The sequence below is a fragment of the Pseudophryne corroboree genome, chromosome 12 (genome assembly GCF_028390025.1).
Source record: "Pseudophryne corroboree isolate aPseCor3 chromosome 12, aPseCor3.hap2, whole genome shotgun sequence".
Taxonomy (NCBI): Eukaryota; Metazoa; Chordata; class Amphibia; order Anura; family Myobatrachidae; genus Pseudophryne; species Pseudophryne corroboree.
Window position 1 is genome coordinate 11928272 of NC_086455.1, and position 22204 is coordinate 11950475.

General features: G+C 44.7%; 1 protein-coding gene across 4 annotated transcripts in view; it reads left to right on the top strand.

Annotated features, from left to right (window-relative positions):
• The window catches only part of SEMA6C (semaphorin 6C), a 169862-nt gene that overhangs the window by 136867 nt on the left and 10791 nt on the right, over window positions 1-22204 (top strand). For 2 of the 4 annotated variants that reach the window (XM_063946987.1, XM_063946988.1), the window contains 10 exons: window positions 469-686; window positions 3621-3752; window positions 3832-3987; window positions 5330-5503; window positions 5586-5723; window positions 6712-6789; window positions 8051-8103; window positions 9842-9892; window positions 12999-13148; window positions 16546-20976. In XM_063946987.1, the coding sequence (XP_063803057.1) occupies window positions 469-686; window positions 3621-3752; window positions 3832-3987; window positions 5330-5503; window positions 5586-5723; window positions 6712-6789; window positions 8051-8103; window positions 9842-9892; window positions 12999-13148; window positions 16546-17795 (2400 nt within the window). In that variant the 3' untranslated portion in view covers window positions 17796-20976. Of the gene's footprint in view, window positions 1-468; window positions 687-3620; window positions 3753-3831; window positions 3988-5329; window positions 5504-5585; window positions 5724-6711; window positions 6790-8050; window positions 8104-9841; window positions 9893-12998; window positions 13149-16545; window positions 20977-22204 lie in introns of those variants that run through there. The other 2 variants (XM_063946989.1, XM_063946990.1) reach the window with 2 other exon arrangements.

Sequence of the window (22204 nt, forward strand, 5' to 3'; positions counted from 1 at the left end):
CAGAGACAGGGCCCGCGGATTAATTGTCCCGTGTCCTTTCAAGGGATGTGCGGAAGATTTGTTACACTCGTATATGTAATATATATTTACTTCCAAGCCTCGCTTGTTAGAACTGGCATGAATTATTTTGCAGGTATCACTGAATGGACCATGTAAGCCGCGATTACCGGAGACGTTTATTGGCATATTCTCCCTTATGGGTAGCTTAACGAATACACCCACGCCTAATGCTGTTGCACACCAAATTCCCTCCTGCCGACATATTGCTGACATCTAGCAGCGCCCACGCAGTCCTGGCATAAGCTCTCCCACTCTCAGAAGCCGGTGAGCCATACTGTAGGTTGCCCACTTCTGCACAAACGGGCGGGGCGGAGAGTTGTCGGAGTTACAGCTGTAATCCCGCCCTGGATGCCAATCTGTTCTGCCTGTTATGAACCCGCCTGAGATAGTACATCAATGTCTCCCCAGGTGACTTTCTCTCGCGTAGCCAGGGTATGTAAGAACGACATGGGCGGCTCCCCGCGAGTATTGGAGAAGTACTGGACCTCCTTTCTGAAGGCTCGGCTCAACTGCTCCGTGCCGGGAGACTCCTTCTTCTACTTCGACGTCCTGCAGTCCATGAGCAACATCCTCACCGTCAACGGGCGGCCCGCCGTCGTTGGGGTGTTTGGCACTCAGGCCAATAGGTGAGAAGCGGCGGTGAGGTGGCGGTGTGTATTTATATGGGTAAAAATAATGGGTGGAATTCAAATGTTTGAAAAGTCAGTTGGGTGTCTGTCTATTAGATTGGAAAAAACAGACTCCCAACTGACTTTTCACACATTTGAATCTCCCCCTAAGTGTAAGCAGTGGGACACAGTGGGCAGAGAATTTTGTGTTACAGTCATTTTTGCGTGCGTGTGGAAATGGAGGGTGTGATTCAATAGATCTACAGTAAATAGTCAATAGGTCAACCCCAAAAGGTCAACAATAAAAAAATAAACTGTCTAATGTTCACAGGTACATAAGGTCGACATGGTGAAAAGGTCAACAGGCAAATGGTCAACACAGAAAAGGTTGACACAGATTTTTTTTGTAAAGCTTTTGGGGTGTCATTTTGTATGTTTTATCATATGTGACCCCAATTAGTGTAGCGTGTACTCTCACGAGGCTCACTTCCCTCACTACTCCTTCAAAAAAAAAAACTCTGTCGACCATTTGTGTCGACCATTGTCATGTCAAATTTAGATGGGTGTGGTATGGAAGGTAGATAGTAACTAGGTCGACAGTGTCTAGGTCGACCATTATTGGTCGACAGTATATAGGTCGACAGGGTATTTAAGTCGACATGGTCTAGGTCGACAGGTCAAAAGATCGACATAATTTTTATGTTTCCTTTGTGACGTTTTCTTAGTAGAGTGACCGGAAAACCCAATTAGTGCACCGTGTCCCCTCACATGGCGAGCGAAGGGCAAGGTGCCTCGCTCCGGTACCGCTGCGCTCGGCACAGGTTACCGTTCCCAATTGTAGTCCACGTGGATCGTTAAGTATGAAAAGGTTAAAAAAAAAGACAAAAATCGTGAAAAACTCATGTCGACCTTTTGACCTGTCGACCTAGAACATTTCGACCTAGAGACCATGTCGACCTAGAAACCCTGTCAACCTAGTTACTGTCGACCAATAGTGGTCGACCTAGTTACTGTCGACCTAGAGTCCGGATCCCACCTTAGACAGCGTCGACCTTTTAACTGTCGAACTTTTAACCATGTCGTCCTGTTGCATGTTGACCATATGGGGTTGGCCTATTGTCTCCTTTAACTTGACACTATCGATCCAGCCTCTGGAACCCGGAAATGGATCATGGCTGCGGTCAGTCACTCCCATGCGTGGGCGCTTTTTACCTCAGAGTGGTGTCTTAGGGCACAGGAAACACAGCAGTCAGATTTGTGAATTGAATTTTCAGAGATATATATATTTTTAACACCACCAACAAGCACCAGGTATTCAGCCTGCGTCTGATGTGTCCCAACAGGGCCATTACAGCTGACAAGGTAAATGCTGGTAGGCTTTCAGCCTGAGTGCTGCACCAAATATTGCCTCGAAGAGGCTTCAATCCCTGTCGTGTGTTGAAGCCATTAAACCAAACAGTCCTAGGATGCATTGCAAAGCCTATTTTCAGCGTAAACCTTTTATCTTACGTAACACATATAATTTTGACTACAATGGGCTATTCATATTGAATTTACTGCTGGGTACCTGGCAGCACAATCCAGCTATAACGGATATTTAGGAAAACCAGTGGTTGCTATAAGATACAGGATTTCGTCGTTGTCGCCACTGTGTGCACGCAGATTCAAGAAATAGGCCATACACACTTATTATAGTTTTATTAACGCGCAGATCTGGGATAATGGTAGTTTGGGAGTCTTGCAGCACATGAAGCAGGTATAACTAGATGTTAAAGAGCTGATGCTTCTGCCCTTTCCCCCCCCACGTTCCAGTTATTGCAAAGATGTTCTCTAATTTTGCCCATGAAGTTTCCCCAGAAAAATCCAGACAAGTATCCAGGGATATGAACGCATAGGAAACCGCCAATAATTGCTCCACCGCGTCTGACAGGGTGCAGGAAAATGAAGCATTACCGCTCCTATTAGTGCATTAGGTAAGGAAAGCGGAGCCGCGCAGGGAGGCCCGGTGGGGCCATGAAACAGAAACCGAGTGGCTGGGAAAAGTTCAAGGGGAGATTTACTGCCGGCTCTGTGGCTGGTAGACAAAACGTAATAAAGACAGGACGATAAATTACCAGTTAGAAAGAAAACCGCAGGTAATGGAGGGTAATACATTACAGCACAACAGCCGTGCCAGAGGAAGCACGCCGAAAAGGGAGGCTGCGGACTGTATTCGGGAGATGCAGGATGTCTGCTGGCAGATATAAAACCATTTATATCAATGTTTTTTTACGACCGTGAATCTATTCTCTCATAAAAGGAATGGATCCGTAGGGACGTGTTATTATCGGATGGGATGCACAGTGTGGCATCGTTCAGTGCGAACGTCAGGGGAGATCTGTCATTAAACTGTGGGAAATGTATCCCACTACTAATAATTGGAGCACAAATTATATCAGAGATTTGCTTGTAGCAGGAAGCTGAAGTATTCACAGTGACGGAACAGTTGACGTTCACCTTCGCTCACACACACAAGGAAGCCATTTTGTATCCATGAGGCTGTAGATTGATAAAGTCACTGGGAAGTGGTGATGTCATGATGGCAGCCATTTTGTCAGCTGAACCAACATTCAGAAGTGATAGGCTGCCTTCATCTAATGGACACGGATGCTACTTTCATTTATTTTATGTATTTGGAGGTGGACGTGTCTATAGGTGCCTGGCTTTGTGGCTAGAAGAGTTCCTTTGGTTCATTTGGGAGACAGATTATACAAATATGAAATGTATGCTTTCTCAGGCAGAGGTTATACCAAACACAATCTTGCTATTAAAAGCAGAAGGATAAGTACTTATATTAAAAAAGACACATTAAAGCGAAGGTAGGTGTTTCCTCCAAAATGTGAAATCTAATATGAAGTAGCCTCACGGTAATGTCCCTGTGACTCATCAAGCATCTCCTCTCGTTCTGCCCAGCATCACCGGCTCAGGGGTATGTGCCTTCTACATGGAGGACATCGAAAGAGTCTTTAATGGGAAGTATAAAGAGCAAAAGACCACTGAATCTGCTTGGACCCCAATTCTAGAGGAAAAGGTCCCGACCCCCAGGTAACTGGTTCTTACATATTCTATACACGGAGCCCAGGAGGTCTGTGTTCGAGGCTCAACCTCTTTCTTCCTCTTGCAGGCCTGGCTGTTGTGCAGGATTTGGAAGTGCGGCTTCATACAAGACCTCCAATGAGCTCCCGGACGAGACTCTCTCCTTTATCAAGTCTTTCCCTCTCTTAGATGAAGCTGTGCCATCCATAACAGAGACACCCTGGTTTACAAAGACAACCAGCAGGTATAGTGCCACCACCTTATTATGGCCGAGTCTTGTCTCCTAATACTTCCAGCGAAACGCGTTGTTGGGGTAGGTCAGACTTCAACAACTTATAGGTCCAGTAGTTCTTTAGCTAATAGGGAAAGCTCAAATGTGTAGATCCACAACTGCGGCTGGTTTAATATTACATTCTAAAATGCCTTTGTTTTAATAAATCACAAAATTGTCAGGAATTAATGCATGTTCAGGGTTTTTGTTACTATTGGGTCAGCTTTGATGTGATGTCACCAATAAAGTAGAATGCAGCAACACATTTCATAGTTGCAATATAAAAGCATACCCTCTAACAATTTACACATAAAAACCGGTACAAATTCGAAAAGGAGGCGTGGCCACGGGCAAAGGGACGTGGCTACGCCCTTTTTCCTATACTGTCAATGGAATTTTGGAGAGCCTAAAATCGGTACAGACTATAAAAAAAAGGTACTGTACCTACCAAAAAGGTAGCTTGAGGTTATGTAAAAGTACATCATGATCTTGCAAGGACATGCTGAGCAATAGAGCCAAATGCTGAAACGCATTTCATAGGTGAAATATAATAGGTATCATATAAAAGTACATAATCGTTTTTCAAAGACGTACACATATAATGAGTATTGGAAGTAGTAGGAAATGGGCACTCAGAATATCTGAACTCCAAAAAGGAACCGGTGATTAAATATTCCGCCACACAGACCGCACTCTACTCCAGGAACTGGCTAACCGCCATACAGGTCTGTGGCAGAGACAAAATAAAGCTACAAGATACATCTAGATTAAAAGTAAAGCCCTATATTTTATTAAAGGCACTTTAAATTATTCAACCTTAAAATATTATTCTTGACTAAAAGTGTTTTTCTTTATTAAATTCAGTCTTTATCCAGGCTGGAAACAATCCAGGAGCTGGTGAGCCTAAAATATTGCTGCTTATAATGAACCTCTGTGAGACAAATGGGCGCACGTTTTCTCCAGCCTCTGCAGAGATCCTCCTGGCCCTTCAATGTCCTGTACTGGCTCCTAAAGCCGGCCTTATTTTGTCCACCCCTGGTTTTCATAGTATGAAACTTGTACTTTCCCTCCCGTCCTAACATGCTCATCACAGCTTCCAAACTGTCCTTGGGAAACATGGAGCTACCACACGTATCACTTTAGGGAACACATTATCCTAGTTATCTTAACAGTCAGAGAACAAAGAACTTTGCCCTAAATTGGCCCAATTTAGGCAATTATGTCCTATTATGAGACTGGAATACAGACTTAAATCCATGTTGTTTCTCGTCCATTATTATTAATTTTAAACATATCTGCTCTTCTCATATTCCAGGTATAAAGTGACCCAAATAGCCGCAGACACCTCCGCCGGACCCTATGGAAATTACACGGTCTTGTTCCTGGGATCGGATGACGGAAAGGTTCTAAAGGTTCTTTCTGGAACTACAGAGAATTCCACTGTGGAAACTCTGCTTCTGGAAGAGATCAATGTCTACAGCTATGATAGGCGAGTGCCATGCCACCTCCCGACGGCCCTGGACAATGTATTATATCTTCGTCTACAATAAGGCGCTCCTTGTGTCATGTAGGTGCGGTGTGAAGATGGAGGACGGAAGGATCCTGGGGTTACAGTTGGACCGTGAGAATCATGCGCTGTTTGTGGCGTTCTCCAGCTGCATCATCCGCGTTCCGCTCAGCCGTTGTGATGCATATGGGACCTGTAGACGGTGAGTATTACCTATTGGGTAGTGGTGATGGGAAATGGGTTACATATATCAGCTTTGGACTAGTCTGGGGCCACATGACGATGAGCCTATCGGATTTAGGTTCATGTCCTTAACCAGTTTGACAGGCCTATTGATGCTGCAAAGGTGGGTTAAGATGTCTAACACGGACAAGAGTCCAATGTCTCTCCTGAATCTGTTAGGGGAGTGTTACACTATCCAGGGAGCTCGTTGCATTGTAAGGGTTTCATCAGCCAATGGGAATTGAAGATAACGGAGGAGGGGGGCGACAAAAACCTAATTGTGCTGTGTTAATCGTCTTTTGCAACAACTGCCTGGCCTCTTTTGTTCCACGCTAGTTCTGGAACCAATTGAAAAAAACAAAACAAAATGCAACCCTTTTGTTCTGATCAGACGCACCCGGCTCAGTAATAATCTCATTAATAGAGTCCCATCACATGTTCCGCATCTCAAGAACAAAGCTGCATAGAATCCTCATTGCTTCATCCACACACAGGACGCACCCGGTTGGCGAATACGCCACATTAGCGCTACAGCCATGGCAGTATCGTTTGAACAAGCCTCAGGATGCCCGCCGTGTGGCAGAAAGCCAAGCCTTCGTTTGCCAGGCCCCTTATCGCTGGGGAGGAGGGCATCAGGGAAAGATGAAGAGAACAAAGAGTCAGAAAGCGATTACACTGCTAGTGGCATCCCGGAGAAGCTGCCGTTCTCTGGAAGGTTGCCAGCGACGTGCCTACAGGGGGGCAGCGATATGGAGATGGCAGCGGTTGTATATATCAATGGGAAATGTTCCTGGTTAATCTGAGGGGATGTTAATGAGCTAGGGTCTATTCTACCCCCACTGTGTGCGCAGACTAGGACGCAGGTGTACAGACATGACGCAGATATCTATATGTGAACCATTCCTTTGGGTAATCTTTTTACCAGTACCCTGTGTATTCAGTAACAAATGATGATTTCCCACCCACAGAAGCTGCCTGGCATCAAGAGACCCCTACTGCGTGTGGTTAAAGTCGGGGACTTGCGCCAGCTACCGGGGTGACATAAGGTAATCCAGCATAAGTATATACCAGGGGTATACAGCTCTCCCCAATCTCTTTGCACAAATTCTGCATTAAAAGTTAATGAAAACGTCTTCTTTTCCTGCCTCATCCCCTAAGAGCTCATTACACACTATAAATCCCAGGAACTGTTCAAATATGATGAATCCTGCAAAATACACAGACGTGGATTGATCCTTGTCCGCTGACCTTGCAATACAGTTATGGCTTTGAAAGCATTGGGCTAAGGGGGTCATTCCGAGTTGATCGCTAGCTGCTGTTGTTCGCAGCGCAGTAATCAGGCTAAAAATTGGCATTTCTGCGCATGCGTATGCACCGCAATGCGCAGGCGCGTCGTACGGGTACAGTGAGCATTGTGGGTTTGCACAGAGTCTAACGAACATTCCTGTCGCACGGCCGAACGCAGGAAGATTGACATGAAGTGGGCGTTTCTGGGTGTGAACTGACCGTTTTCAGGGAGTGCTTAGAAAAACGCAGGCATGGCAGAAAAAAACGCAGGCGTGGCTGGGCGTGTGTGACGTCAAAAGCCGTCCCTCCGTCGTTAGAATCAACGCACACGAAGAGTAACTACGGGGCTGGTCTTGTTTTGCACAAAAAGATTTTGCAGGCGCTCTGCTGCACAGGCGTTCGCACTTCTGCAGTGCGAAAATACACTCCCCGGTGGGCGGCGACAATGCGTTTGCACGGCTGCTAAAAACTGCTAGCGAGCGATCAACTCGGAATGACCCCCTAAATGTAATAGGCTGTGAATTGCCGGAGGTGCGGGTGTTTGTGCGAGTCTGCCTGTATTTTTAAAGCGCCAATCATTTACAAGGCAGAACCAGGTAACAGCTTGGCATCGGCTAGTTGCTGGTTGATGTTTTAAAGGCGCAATCCCTTAAAAGGCTATACTAACCTGGTTTTGCCTTTTAAACGATTGCCCTTTTAAAACATTGGGCAGACTCACCGAGATAACGTAAAACGTTCCGCGGTTGCTATATATAGTGTTACTAAACTATAATGTATAAAGCAAACTTGTCACCTGTACCCGGCATGGGAGGATGTTTATAGGGCGATATTCATTCACAATCGGGAGTTGTGGGTTTGTGCCTCGTACCTCAGTGATGTTACTAGTCCCTAATGAATTAATAGGCTAAAGATTGGTTGGTTAATGCCACGGATCCCTGCTCTCAGAATCTCCTTATCAGCACCACCTGAAGGGAAACAGAAGATGGTCTGTTCTAATATTTACTATTTTATTCTTTCTAGGGCTGGTTTCGAACAGGATATTGAGCAAGCGAAACATCGGGGAAACTGTCAAGGTAAGTGCAATCATGCATCTTATATATTATAGCCGGGGTAGCACACAGGATATGGAGCACCGGAGCAGCTTTTCAGCACAAGGGTGTACACTGTATGTGTCAGCTGATCTCATTGGTCCCAGCTTCTCGTATGTTGCGCACAGGACACACCCACAGTGCCCAAAGCATGAAACAGCAATGCCAGGCTCTCTTGGCTGCTACATGGTCTGCAAGTATTCAGACCAGCTGTGCCGAGAGCCAAACACAGGTAAGGGTGGGCAAAAAATGGTGCATGGGGACCATACCCCCCCACCCCATATAACTATGATGGGGACTGCCATAATGGCAGAGATTGCCGTAAATCCTTTACACCAGTTGGTTACCCTCATTACTGTTATCACGGAGGAGTGTATAAGGGAGTAGGTAATCTCACTTCTGCAAACGTCATTAATATACATTAAAAATGCAGAGCCGTTCAGAGACTTCTGGCTCTTTGTGTAAGTGATTTACATGGTAATAAAGTCATGTCGCAGGGAGTTTTGTTTACCCAGGAACAAATTTTAGCAGCGCTAATGCAGAAAGACACAGCCGGGGAGGCACTACTCTGCAGTCGCACCAGATACGAGTATATAACGTGTTCTGCAGATATTCATATTGGCTCTGCACCCGGCCTCACACACTGCAGTGAGCCAGCTAGGGATAGAGCTGTGTGTCTATTAGCTTGTGGGTTACGCTCGCTCCAGACAGATTTCCAATCTCATATTTCATGGGCTTAGAAAGACTTCTGGGCACATTACAAGACTCCGTATTAATAAAGCAAATCTATACAACCAACTCTTCCCTGATGGAGCGTTATGCCTTCTGACATTTACAAGACAAATGGCAGCTATTGTACGCTGGTAGTATATCCCGTACATTTATGTCAGTCGATACAGCTGCATTCATTTTTAACATCTCCACAAAGCAATAGTGCGTCGTCTGCTCGCTTGTAATGGTCCTTCAGGGTACAAGACCACTGGCGTTTGGCAAGTGTAGTGTAGCACAGTTACCACCATACAATCACTGAAGAATGGTGGAAAGTAACAACAAGGGATTGTTATAAAGAAATAATCTTCATACCATAAAGGACAAATTGCAGGCTACATGAAGACCGGAGTGTGATGTGTTGTGTAATCAGACAGTCTTGTTGAGTGGACCATAAAGGAGGAGGATTGTTCCCAGCGGGCTTCTGACACACTGGTCTCATTGACTTACTGCGAAACGCGTTGCTGCATCGGAACCACAATCTCTGTGATACTGTTTATTATTGTACGTTAGGACATGAGACACGAGGCTCTGAATCAGTCTCTTTGTGTATCTTATGACTTTATTTGTATCATATTTATAACCCTTTAACCTAAATATTCCTCTATTTCTTTTATGTGTTTAAAGCAGCATTTAGGTTAATACAGAATGAGGCAAACAAAAAACTATAAAAAATCTAAATACAAAGTAATAGACAACATATATATTCCAGAAATGTTATTCAATAGCTGTATATAAAACAGCTGCCGCAACGTACATTCCTGTTTATTTAGTGAGATGTTGGGGGGGAGACATTCATCTAAGTATGGAAGCATTTAGCAAGTAACTCCTTATTGATTTTCTGAGACAGAGGTCAAGGGACTATACCAGAACAGTTAACATCTCCCTCCCCATTTATTTTTTTACAAAGTAAAGCCCCCTTCTCATCCACCCTGATGGTTTGTCTCCTCTGCAGATGTTGTCACTGCGTCAGGAAACACAGACAGGGAAGGGGACTCGGCTTATGGTAAGTTATTGTTCTTTTTCCTCCACAAACCTTAAGCCACCCTTTCCTTCCCATCTCTTGCCCACTCCTGCGCTCTTAGCTTCATGTCTTATGAGGTATTTCTCACTAAATCCATTCTTTATGCACTATTCTGGGGCACATAAAGATGGCGGTCAGGCTGCCTGTGTTAGGATCACGTAGATGGCGTTTAGTTCCGAGGGCCAGTGGCTGCACAGTCACACACAATGCTCATGGTCGTCTACCAACGCGTTTTACACAATGAAAATGTGATGACTGCTGGTCACAGTCATCCAGTTATTGCAGAGAGCTGTAGAACTGATTTTCGGGGGGGGGGGGAGGAGTCAGAATAATTTATTGTTTAGGTTAAAAAAAAAAAGTTGTACTTTGACAACAGGGCTGAAATATCGTCATACCAAATGGTGGAATAATTTGAAGGGTCCGGAGTAGTAAAAACATTGACAATGTCTCGGAACACATGGGGGGGCTGGAGAGCTTATGAGAGGCGTGTGATCCTTAAAGAGCTTCTGCTTTGCCAGTTAAAGGAGCAATTTAACGCACACAGTCCAAGAGACAATGGGATTAATCAGTAAGCTGATCCGGCAGACAGAACTATCTCGCTGAGTCCGACTTCAGTCTCCTCATTGCGTTCAGCATTCCTGCTAGCGCCGTAAGCTTTCTGCATTGTTTCTTTAAGCCAAAGAGAAGTTATTTGGAACACAGTGTTTTCAGGATAAGGATCCTTCAGAGCCGCTCGCGTGAGAGGCAGATTCTGTTCCCTGAGTACTTTTTTTTCCATGTACTTCTCAGAGAGAAAAAAATAATAACCTAATGAGAAGCTGAACCGTTTACAGCGAGCTGCCATCCTCCAAGTCTTCATTAGACCGCACTAGCATTTTAACATTATCAGCCCATTACTGCTTGTCCGTGCAAATTAATACTCAGGAGTAGAGAACGGACGCTGTCGGATGGAGCAGTTGAGGGTTTTTTTAGGTTTTTTTTTAATTTAATCAGGTCTACACAGGTTTTTTGGGGGGCGGGGGATGAATTTTTTTTTTTTTTTTAAATGATGAAAAATGAGCTGGTTAACCGGCAGCGACCAAACGCGTTTTGCTGGAAACCCAGAGAGTTGGCAGTGATGGAGGAGGCATCATAGATGTTTTGGAGTGACTGGGCTTCTGAAGAGGATTAGAAGACATGGCATATCATTAATTTAACAGCAGGCCCCATCTCGTATCTTTAAGACGACTTGCTTTAAGCTCGGATTTGTCTCTCCGGAGAAAGGTGTTTGTCAGATGGAAAAGATTTACTGATGTGTGAGAAGCGCGGCTGGATAGAGAAAGCGTTCGACGGATCACTGGAAGTTTCCCAGGCCTGGGGAGTGCATCAGCACACAGGAAGAAATGTTCCACGGCGGAGTATACGCCGCACGCTGTCTTATTTAGTCCTTTTGATCAAATAAATGGACATTTTTCGACTCGTAGTGGGAGCTGTACTAAAGCCTTGGAGAGAGATAAAGTACCGACGAATCAGCGCCTAACTGTCATGTCACAGGCTGTGTTTGAAAAATGACAGTTAGGAGCCGATTGGCTGGTACTTTATCTCTCTCCACTTTATCACTCTCCAAGGCTTTGGGGTACATTTACTAAGCAGTGATAAGAGCGGAGAAGTGAGCCAGTGGAGAAGTTGCCCCATCAACCAATCAGCAGCTCTGTATCATTTTATAGTGTGCAAATTATGGATGTTACTTCAGTGCTGATTGGTTGCCATGGGCAACTTCACCACTGGATCACTTCTCTGCTCTTTTCACTGCTTAGTAAATGTCCCCCTTTACCACTCCCTTGGGCCTCAAACACAGCAATATTTCTCAGTGCGCGTGTATACGAAACCTTCAAGTTCATGAAAGGCGACGCACATTTACATTAGTAGTGGATGATTTTATGTACCATAAAGAATTAAACTGCAATATATACACACACACACACACACACACACACACACACACACACACACACACACACACACAGAGTATCTAAGTATCTATAAAGGATAATTCAGATTAGATTGTATTACAAGACTGCAAATGATTGAAGCTCCAGATTTTTCAGGTGCGATCGCATGTAGTAGGAAAACGGATATATTTTTGTGTTTATTAGCAAACTGATAGCACAATTATTATAATTACAGCAATATAATGCAGCCATATTGTGGAAAAATATAAAAACCAGCCTGTGATCGGAGCATGTCTGCCACCTTGTGGCCATGTCAGCTTCCTGCAGGTCACCAAGCTCATTGACTGACAACCCATTATGTACTAATTTACGCACAGCTCCAGCACAATAACCAACAGAAATATATAGAACTATACTCTGGTAGCAAGCCATGTTGTCCAGTGATCATATGGTGACCACCAAGACTGATGAGCTACATAAATGTTTTATGGGACTTGGCAATTAGTGGATGAAACATGAAGTGACGGTGGCATACATATTGGTTTTGCGTAAGCAGATGTAGACAGGGGATGGGTAGGTGTTGGGTAGGTGTTGGTTTGGAGCCGTGCACTAGTAGTTTGACGACAGTACGGTAGGTCACGTTTTCCTCTGTGGTCCTTACAATGTGAGTATGCAAAGGACTAAAGTCAGGTCATTGTTACGTGTAATCTGATTGGTTGGTATTGGTTACAGCCAGAGCTGGATCATCCATAAGGCAACCAGGGCCCAGTGGGCATCGTATGGCCCAGATTACTGTAACCTATTTATCTATAAGGGTCATTTGAAACAGGGGCCTAATCCGGCGTCTTGCCTAGGTCCCCATGGGTTCTTAATTACAGCACATCAGGCCTGTATGCATTATATTATCAAGTTAGGCTTTTATTGGGCCCAGCAAGCCCTTTAATGATACATGTAATTAGGAAGTGGTCTCCTCTTACACTGGGTTACTCGCTCTCTCACACTTACCCATAGTAATCGGGAGTAGAGTAATTGTTGCATTGACCAGACCCTCCCCCTCCCCCCACTTGCCCCGCCCCCTGATAATTGCACCGTTACACTATTCATACTGTTGCCTTTGCCTGTGTTTTATTATGTTTTATTTGTTGCTGGTAACGCAGGGAAAAACCCGGCCAGCAGCGACTTCACCATTGCCAGTGTTGCCTCCCTTGGGGTAGTGACTCTCCCAGGCGGGCATGGCTACCCCCCACCAGGTGTGACTTCAGACGGTTACTACCAACTCTCTGCCTGGCACACTCTTAGAACCCAGGGTAAGAGGGGCATTCTTTCTTTACCGTCCATCCTGGGCTTTTGGTAGATAGCCTAATTTCTAGATGCTGCAGGTTAGTCGCCGGCTGCCTCATCCCCACTAGATGCACCCATCTTCTCCTTTCCACCATCCCTGGGTGCCAGGATTAACATCTGCTTCCTCCGCTGTGACATTGTTCCACCTCCCCCGGCTTGTGATAGGCGGAGCCTGAGCTTTGCATGACCCCTCAGCCATTAAACCTGACCATTGTGTTTTGTGTGCTAACCTGCTTGTCTAATCCATCTCCTTTTTCCTGTAAGGCACCGTGCAGCCATATTACGCAGAAATGAATTATAAAAGAGTTTTCACATGCAGTTCTTTACGAGTTGGCAACTACACGCTGCCATATTTTGGGGAAATATCTGCCACCTATGCCCAGTGCCATAAGCACTGTATCCTACATCACACTGTGCTGACAGGGAATGTGTTACCCAGAATGCTTAGGAGGTAGAGGTGACCTAAGATATATTAAATATATTTAAAAACAGCACACGCATTCCACAGGAGTTCCTCCCTCATTACATTGTGTAGCAGTGACTCCGGATGCCAGTAATTATATCTGAGGGTATATTATTACTAATTATAGAGGTCAGAACTTTCTGGATAATGAGGATTGTGATAATGATACGTATAGATAATAATTTGCTTTAGAAATTAATTTTATTGCATTTTTCCCCTGTGTCTAGTCCTTTCCCTTCTGTCAGCCAAGTGTTCATCAATGGCCAGTCCCTTCCTACGGGAAATTTATGGCACAAACAGAGACAGGGGCGGGGCAGCATTCCTGTTGTTTGTCACCATTATCAGTATTATAAGTAATTATTAGTATTTATAAAGTGCCGCCATGTTTTGCTGTACATAAGTAGATAGTGAGGACCCTGGCAACAAGAGCTTGCAATCTAACGAAGGAAGAGGCTAGCATCTTCCCATCATACAGTATGTGTCCCTCCCACTAATAGTACAGGTTTGTGAGCTGAGTTCAAGGCCTAGGAAGTTGGTAATTAGCAGTGAATTACTAATTAAACAAATTATCCACTAAATATTTTGGATCATTAACAATGACTGTTATGAATTTTTTATTTTATTTTTATTTTTCATTGTTTCGATTTTTGCGGCATTTTTGTTAGGAGCTGTTTGTGAGTCAACGCAACCGCGTTCCCGGCTTACAGCAGAATAAATACAGCCAAAGTCTGCTTACAGCTGCCTCAGAGACACGAGCGGCCGTATCAAGCTGATTTCCGCCGCACCGAAAATCGCATCAATCTCCGGCAAGATGACAAGCCGTATATTTCTCACTGCGGAAATAATTGTCTGTGCCCCACCTATCCCCCCCACCCCTTTCCCAGGCACGTTGTGGGTTAAAGTCATTGATTGGTTCATGAATACAGAAAGAAAAATGCAATTTCCCAGCACTTACCTGAGAGGATATTGTTCAAAGAGCGGAGGAGCCATTGTATTATTAAAACAAAACTCAGTGTGTAAAGATTAGATGGAGCCGGCGAGAGCTCGTTGTGGTGCGCGTGTATAATTATAATAGTCTTACATTAGCTTATGTGATTTCTCTGCCTGCTGTCCTGTCTTTGAAGCAGGCAGCTCATTACCTATCTGCAGCTGCGCGCACTACGGTTTGATTGGCTCATGCCTTTCATTGCATTAACAGCGCACGTTTTTCAAAATGAGTCTTTGCTGGGTTTTAAATTAAGCCGTCCCGGGAGGGGCGGGGGGGGGGAGCCGCGGGCCCGGAGCATGGCAGGCAGCCTTCGGGGATGAAGGCCGCATCCATTAGCTAACATCACAGTGCCTGCCACCGCCTGTCTGATTGGACGGCGCGGTGCATATGTTGCTTGGATCCTTGATGTCTGATACCATGCCAGGAGTGCTTCTTGCTAAAATATCCCACTGGTCTCTGTGCGCTGCAAGCTGAGGCCAGGGTGGAGAATAGTCAGTGGAAGCGCTGGCTGCGACCACTGTCAACGAACACTTCAAATAATATCCCAGCTTTTCAAATAAGTCGCTAAAAGGGATCTTGTACAAGGAAGAAGTGGCCCGAACACTAGTTAGCGTCCATGGAGGCTTCTTAATTAAGGGATTTTTGTGGCAATCTTAAGCGTTGCCCCTTTAATAAATATAATACCTATAACCCTGTTTGGTTGTGTTGGGTAATTTGCCAATACACAGATGTAGCAAGTCCAGCAAATGGGTGGCGCAGCGATCTCCTGTCTAATCACGCACGGTGGATTCAGAGCTGGTTTTATGTATACGCTAGAGGCACTTTGGACTTTAGAGGGCAGCCATTATTCCATGGGAATGTAGCCAATTCCATTTGCTGAAGACTAACGACATCACCAGCGTGAGCCCGCTGACCATTTAACACCAGCTAGTGACATCATCCAAGTGACTCATGCCTCAGTGATGTCACTAGTTCCTTGTGAACGGATAGGCTGCAATATCTCGCATTTTAAAAAAAAATCAAAAACATTTATAACACTGAAGATTGGTGATTTCCAAAATTGTTTGGTTCCATACTGAGTGCCTGTGTTCAATGTCAGCTAGATGGGCCAAGTGGTTCTTATCTGCTGTCACATTCTATGTTTCTTTATTGTCACCGCCCCAGGGAGACCGCATAGTCCTTCTAGGGAAAGGAGAATTTAAACTCCCCACCTCTCCCTCTTCTCCAGCTCCGCCTCCTGTGTTTTCCTCACAAACCTGCACTGCAGTCTCTGGAGAATAAAACATTTTTATTTTATTTTTTATTTTTATTTTTTATCCCAATAGAATTCTGAGCTAAGAATCTTCTGAGTAAACAACCTTTAGTTCCTGACAAGAAATTTAGAACAAGAGTTTAACACCGGCGAGATAATAAATTATTAGCCGCTTTAAATAAAAAAACAAAAACAAACAGTTACAGATCCAAAGTCTTTAATGGTTTAAGGGCAGGTTGCAAATGTGGCTTTACAGCACACGTATCTAATATTTTAATATTTTGTGTAAATGAAGATTATCTGCAAAAGAGTAAATGTAGTCTAACTTAAGTCTCTTATACTTGATGAATTAGGTTACGGTCATTGTTTCATCTAGGCTATTCATCCAAGCAATCTTTGATATGTTAGGGTTTCAGTACAGTAGCTTGAATTTTGCATCTTTCCAAGAGGGCTGTAGACAGGGATAACAACAGCGCCACCTACTGGCAATAAAAAATGACTGCAATCCAGTGAAAATGCTAGGAGATTGAGCAATTGTTTTTGTATTCTCATAGAAATTTGGAAGATAATTGACAGTAAATGGATTTATAAGCCTTTATTGTAGCTCTTGGTAAAATAGACTTGTGAGTTTTTACACTCGTCTCTTTTTCTCTTCCTAAGGTGTACGTCAGGAAGCTGCTGGAAAAGAGGCCACCAAGACGGTCCACTTTACCTTCCTTATTGGCTGTGTCTTCGTAGCCTTTGTTGTGGGAGCCATCTTCTCTGGTCTCTTTGTGTCTTGTTACTGCAACCATATGTTCCAGAAAAGTAAGCACATTGGGAAGGACCCAGAGTCCAGTCTTCAGAGACCACTGTCCCTGAGGAGCCTGGCAAAGATGAATGGACTACTAGACAGCCAATCCAAGGAAGGAATGATGGAAGCTACTTCTCCGAAGCTCTACACTACACTACTGCACGGTGAAAAAGAGCAGCCAGCAGAGGCAACCAAAGCTGGGACGAAAGAACATCCTGAGCTCCAGGGTCTTCCCACACCAGAGTCCACACCAGAACTGCCCATGAAGAACCTCAAGGCCTTTAAGAACCAATGGGAAAGGAATCAGAACTGTAACAATGCCAAAGAAATCCAAGGCAAGAGTCCAGTGTTTCATTTCCCCATATCCAATTCTCAAGTCTTTCAGTTTCCTAGCACCATGGTCCTCCCAAGTAGCATGCATGGCTACGACCAGCCCCTGCCCACCTACACAGATGAGAAGAAGATACCCAACTGTGAAAGGGCTCTCCTACGTCACTCGCAGTGTTATCTCCCGAAAGGGGTTGAGGTGACCACTCTAGATGAACTCCTCAAGCACCTTCCAGAAAGTGGCGGATCGCCAAGGAAAATGTCAGGCATGATGGCTTTTAGCCCACAGGCCGTCAGCCCCCATTCACCCTTGTCCTTTATGAACAGAGTCCAGCCCCAAATTCCCGACACTGAAAGTGCACCTTATTACAGCTCCTCAACACTTCCGAGGGACAGTCTGCCCAGGAGACTTGACATACCACCAGATGTTTCTCCCCAGTCCTGCTTGGAGAAACAGTCTAGGCACCCGTCTCAGAGACATTCTCTCTCCTCTGGACACAAACTCATGAACTTGGGTCCAGGAGGGCCGATGGTTTCTAGACAGCATAGCCTGGGACAAGGTGGCAGGCAACATCCTGCCCCTCTTCTCACCAGGATGCACTCAACGGGCACACCAGTGCCTATGGATAGCCACAACGTCTTTCTCTCCCGGCAGCACAGCTACTCAGAGCAAAACCCAATGCAGAGAAGTATGGTGAAAAGGACCCTCTCATTGAGGCCAGAAGTGTCATCAAACCCTGTGTTCCTACCATCTTCTCCCGTAAAGGATGCAAATCAGTTTAAGTATTAAAAAGATCAGTTTAGCTACTCTACCAACCAAAGGACACTTAGAACAATTCTAAACTCAGTTGAAGAAATGTGAAAACTGATGCTGTGAACTTTGCCTTGGTGTTCTGAAATGCCCTCGCCACAGAGTACTTTCAAAGACATTGAATGTCACGTAATCTCCAGCAAACAAGAGTGTTCCAAGAAACGACTGGAGAGTGTGCGAAGCGGTGAGACGGTCTACGCCACCAACGCACCCATGAACTGCCTTGATGTCCTAGGGTGACAGCACGTGAGACACTGTTGGAGGGCAGACAACTGCTGTTTTATTTTAAAAGTATTCTACCTAGCTACAGTGTAGGCCTCTACTTGGAGCACATGACCCGCATATGTTGACAACCGATGTCCATTTATGCACCAGGAGAGCCTGCCCCATCACCTGATTGGTGGATGTGATTTGGGAGGGTGGGAAATGGGGTAACCTCACAGATCATCACAAATAAGTATCAATCCAACGGACTTAAATTACCTGTATCTCTGAGCCGAAGAATAGCACTAACGAGACCCATGAAATGGACAGTCACGCGTTTCATGGCCGCAGTTGGATGAAGAAAGGATACCTCAAGAGGAATAGATCAAATGTAAATTAAATTTATATATACATACATGTATATATATATATATATATATATATATAAAGATATATATATATATTTCACAATCTTAACTCCATATAAAAGGAGGTTAAAATACCCTACTGTGTAGGGGTTAGAAACTCACTTCTATATTAATGTTTCTGAAAATGTATAGATCAAAAATAAACATTAAAAAAAAAAAATGAAAATGAAGAATTAGTCGGAAGTCGGTGCCTGAGCTAATGTGTAGCGTCACCCATCCAATCAGGTGTACGTCAATGGACTTCAGCATCGTGAATCTCTCACCGCAGCAGTATCAGAGAAACGGTCTCGTCTAGGCTGTTCTTAAATCACCGGTGACTGTCAAATATATTCCAGATGAGGGTGATGTAAAACAGCCGAGCTATGAGCACCGTGTGCTCAACATTGATGGGGCCCCACGCCTGCCGTATCTTTGGACTAGTGATCGGAGGGAGTTGGCCGAGACTGAAAGTTCCTTCAGGAGAAAGGCGCTTGGCAAAGAGACTCTGCTCTTTATTTGAATCCAGATAGGTCAATGGATAGTCTGTGTACATGTGTGCCTTATTTCAACCTAGTATTATGAACACTGCGATTGTAGCAACACACGTCTGTATTTATTTTGTCACTGAGTGGTTCTTATTTTTGCAAAGGGGTGCTTTCACTAGTGGAGCAACGCAACGCTCCACTGTACGTTGTCGGGAAATGCCGTCTTGGTGGCTGCTAGCCAGGTTCACGTCTATAGGCGCCGCAGATTTATTTATTTTGCCCATCAGATTTCCCTAGTACTTAGTTTTCATGGGTTTTCACCAGTATGCCAGTAAAAAATGATCATTAATGCGCTCCAGGTAGTACCTCATATTAAATCCTTTGAATACGTAAATTTGGTCACCCGGACTATGCAGATCTGCTCTGTGACCAGACTTCAGCTGCAAACAAGTCACGTCATGGCTACTTTCCCTATCTAGTTTTCAACGTAGGTCCTCAAAGGAAAAATTATGTAGAGAGGCCGCCGAGCGGTCTTTACTGGCAGCGGTAACTCCGGATCCATTTATTGCGTTATAAGGGACGCAGAAATTGCGTATATCAGAGTTTAGGGTAGCATTTAATAAAACCGTATGTAAAGTATACCAATGTACCTAATCTTGTTTTGGTTATCTAACTCAAAGGCAATATACAAAATTTACAGAGGTTGTTCTATAATGGTAAAGGTAAATTTACCGTAAAGCAAGCGCAGAGAAAAAAAACAAAAACATTATAGCAAGTTTACAAAAACATCTTCATGAATATTTCATTTTTAGCGCGTGGCAAAAGCGTTGATGAATGGAGAGTTGTTCCAGACAAAATAAATGTTTTCTGGGTAATAATATTCAGTAGGGGCCCTAAAATGCTAGAGCACTCTACGATTGAAGCACTCTAAAGGGGATGCGGTCAAGATGGCGGCTGTCAGGATCTCAGGAGTCGGAATGCCTACGCAGAAATCCCGACAACCGTCAGAATGCCAAACAACGGAATCCCGTCAGGGCCAGGGGATCGACAGTGTTACCTCCCCACTATCGGGATTTACTCTATCGGGGTGCAAGCGTCGGTATTCTTACTGCCGGCATCCCGTCAGCCAGAATATCCTTCTAAAGTACTCTAGAGTAACGGCGACCAGCGTTTCCCTTTGAGATGGATCTATTACCGATTTACCGTACAGGCTTCTGAAAACTGGCTGGAAAAATGCAGAATTCGTTATCACTCGATGATAGGTAGAACTTAAAAAATGTCCAACTTTCGCTTATTTGTCTCATAAATAGCTTAAATCTCCCAATCATTCTTATAGCTCGTTATAGATTATGGTGACACGGATCTATTTACACTACTTATCTTCACTCTTATAGAATGACCTCTTCATCAGATCAAAGAGATATAGGGGAACCACTATAAACACTACTACTGCTGTGAAAGAAATATCTATCATCTATTGATTTTACAGTAAATATAAGTTCATTACAAAGAAATGAATGACTTACTCCTGAGGTCCTTATCTTGAGAGCCCTACATTTCCATTTATCCACAACTGAATCACCAATGAATGAATGAAGAAATATATATGTGTGTGATCACGTGTGGGTGTGTATAATAAGAATTTACTTACCGATAATTCTATTTCTCGGAGTCCGTAGTGGATGCTGGGGTTCCTGAAAGGACCATGGGGGGATAGCGGCTCCGCAGGAGACAGGGCACAAAAAGTAAAGCTTTAGGATCAGGTGGTGTGCACTGGCTCCTCCCCCTATGACCCTCCTCCAAGCCTCAGTTAGGATACTGTGCCCGGACGAGCGTACACAATAAGGAAGGATTTATGAATCCCGGGTAAGACTCATACCAGCCACACCAATCACACTGTACAACCTGTGATCTGAACCCAGTTAACAGTATGATAACAGCGGAGCCTCTGAAATATGGCTCACAACAATAATAACCCGATTTTTGTAACTATGTACAAGTATTGCAGATAATCCGCACTTGGGATGGGCGCCCAGCATCCACTACGGACTCCGAGAAATAGAATTATCGGTAAGTAAATTCTTATTTTCTCTATCGTCCTAGTGGATGCTGGGGTTCCTGAAAGGACCATGGGGATTATACCAAAGCTCCCAAACGGGCGGGAGAGTGCGGATGACTCTGCAGCACCGAATGAGAGAACTCCAGGTCCTCCTTAGCCAGGTTATCAAATTTGTAGGATTTTACAAACGTGTTTGCCCCTGACTAAATAGCCGCTCGGCAAAGTTGTAAAGCCGAGACCCCTCGGGCAGCCGCCCAAGATGAGCCCACCTTCCTTGTGGAATGGGCATTTACATATTTTGGCTGTGGCAGGCCTGCCACAGAATGTGCAAGCTGAATTGTATTACACATCCAACTAGCAAAAGTCTGCTTAGAAGCAAGAGCTCCCAGTTTGTTGGGTGCATACAGGATAACAGCAAGTCAGTTTTCCTGACTCCAGCCGTCCTGGAACCTATATTTTCAGGGCCCTGACCACATCTAGCAACTTGGAGTCCTCCAAGTCCCTAGTAGGCGCAAGACACCACAATAAGCTGGTTCAGGTGAAACACTGACACCACCTTAGGGAGAGAACTGGGGACGAGTCCGCAGCTCTGCCCTGTCCGAATGGACAAACAGATATGGGCTTTTTTGAGAAAAAAACCACCAATTTGACACTCGCCTGGTCCAGGCCAGGTCCAAGAGCATGTTCACTTTTCATGTGAGATGCTTCAAATCCACAGATTTGACTGGTTTTAAACCAATGTGTTTTGAGGAATCCCAGAACTACGTTGAGATCCCACAGTGCCACTGGAGGCACAAAAGGGGGTTGTATATGTAATACTCCCTTGACAAACTTCTGGACTTCAGGAACTGAAGCCAATTCTTTCTGGAAGAAAAATCGACAGGGCCGAAATTTGAACCTTAATGGACCCCAATTTGAGGCCCATAGACACTCCTGTTTGCAGGAAATGCAGGAATCGACCGAGTTGAAATTTCTTCGTGGGGCCTTCCTGGCCTCACACCACGCAACATATTTTCGCCACATGTGGTGATAATGTTGTGCGGTCACCTCCTTTCTGGCTTTGACCAGGGTAGGAATGACCTCTTCCTGAATGCCTTTTCCCTTAGGATCCGGCGTTCCACCGCCATGCCGTCAAACGCAGCTGCGGTAAGTCTTGGAACAGACATGGTACTTGCTGAAACAAGTCCCTTCTTAGCGGCAGAGGCCATAAGTCCTCTGTGAGCATCTCTTGAA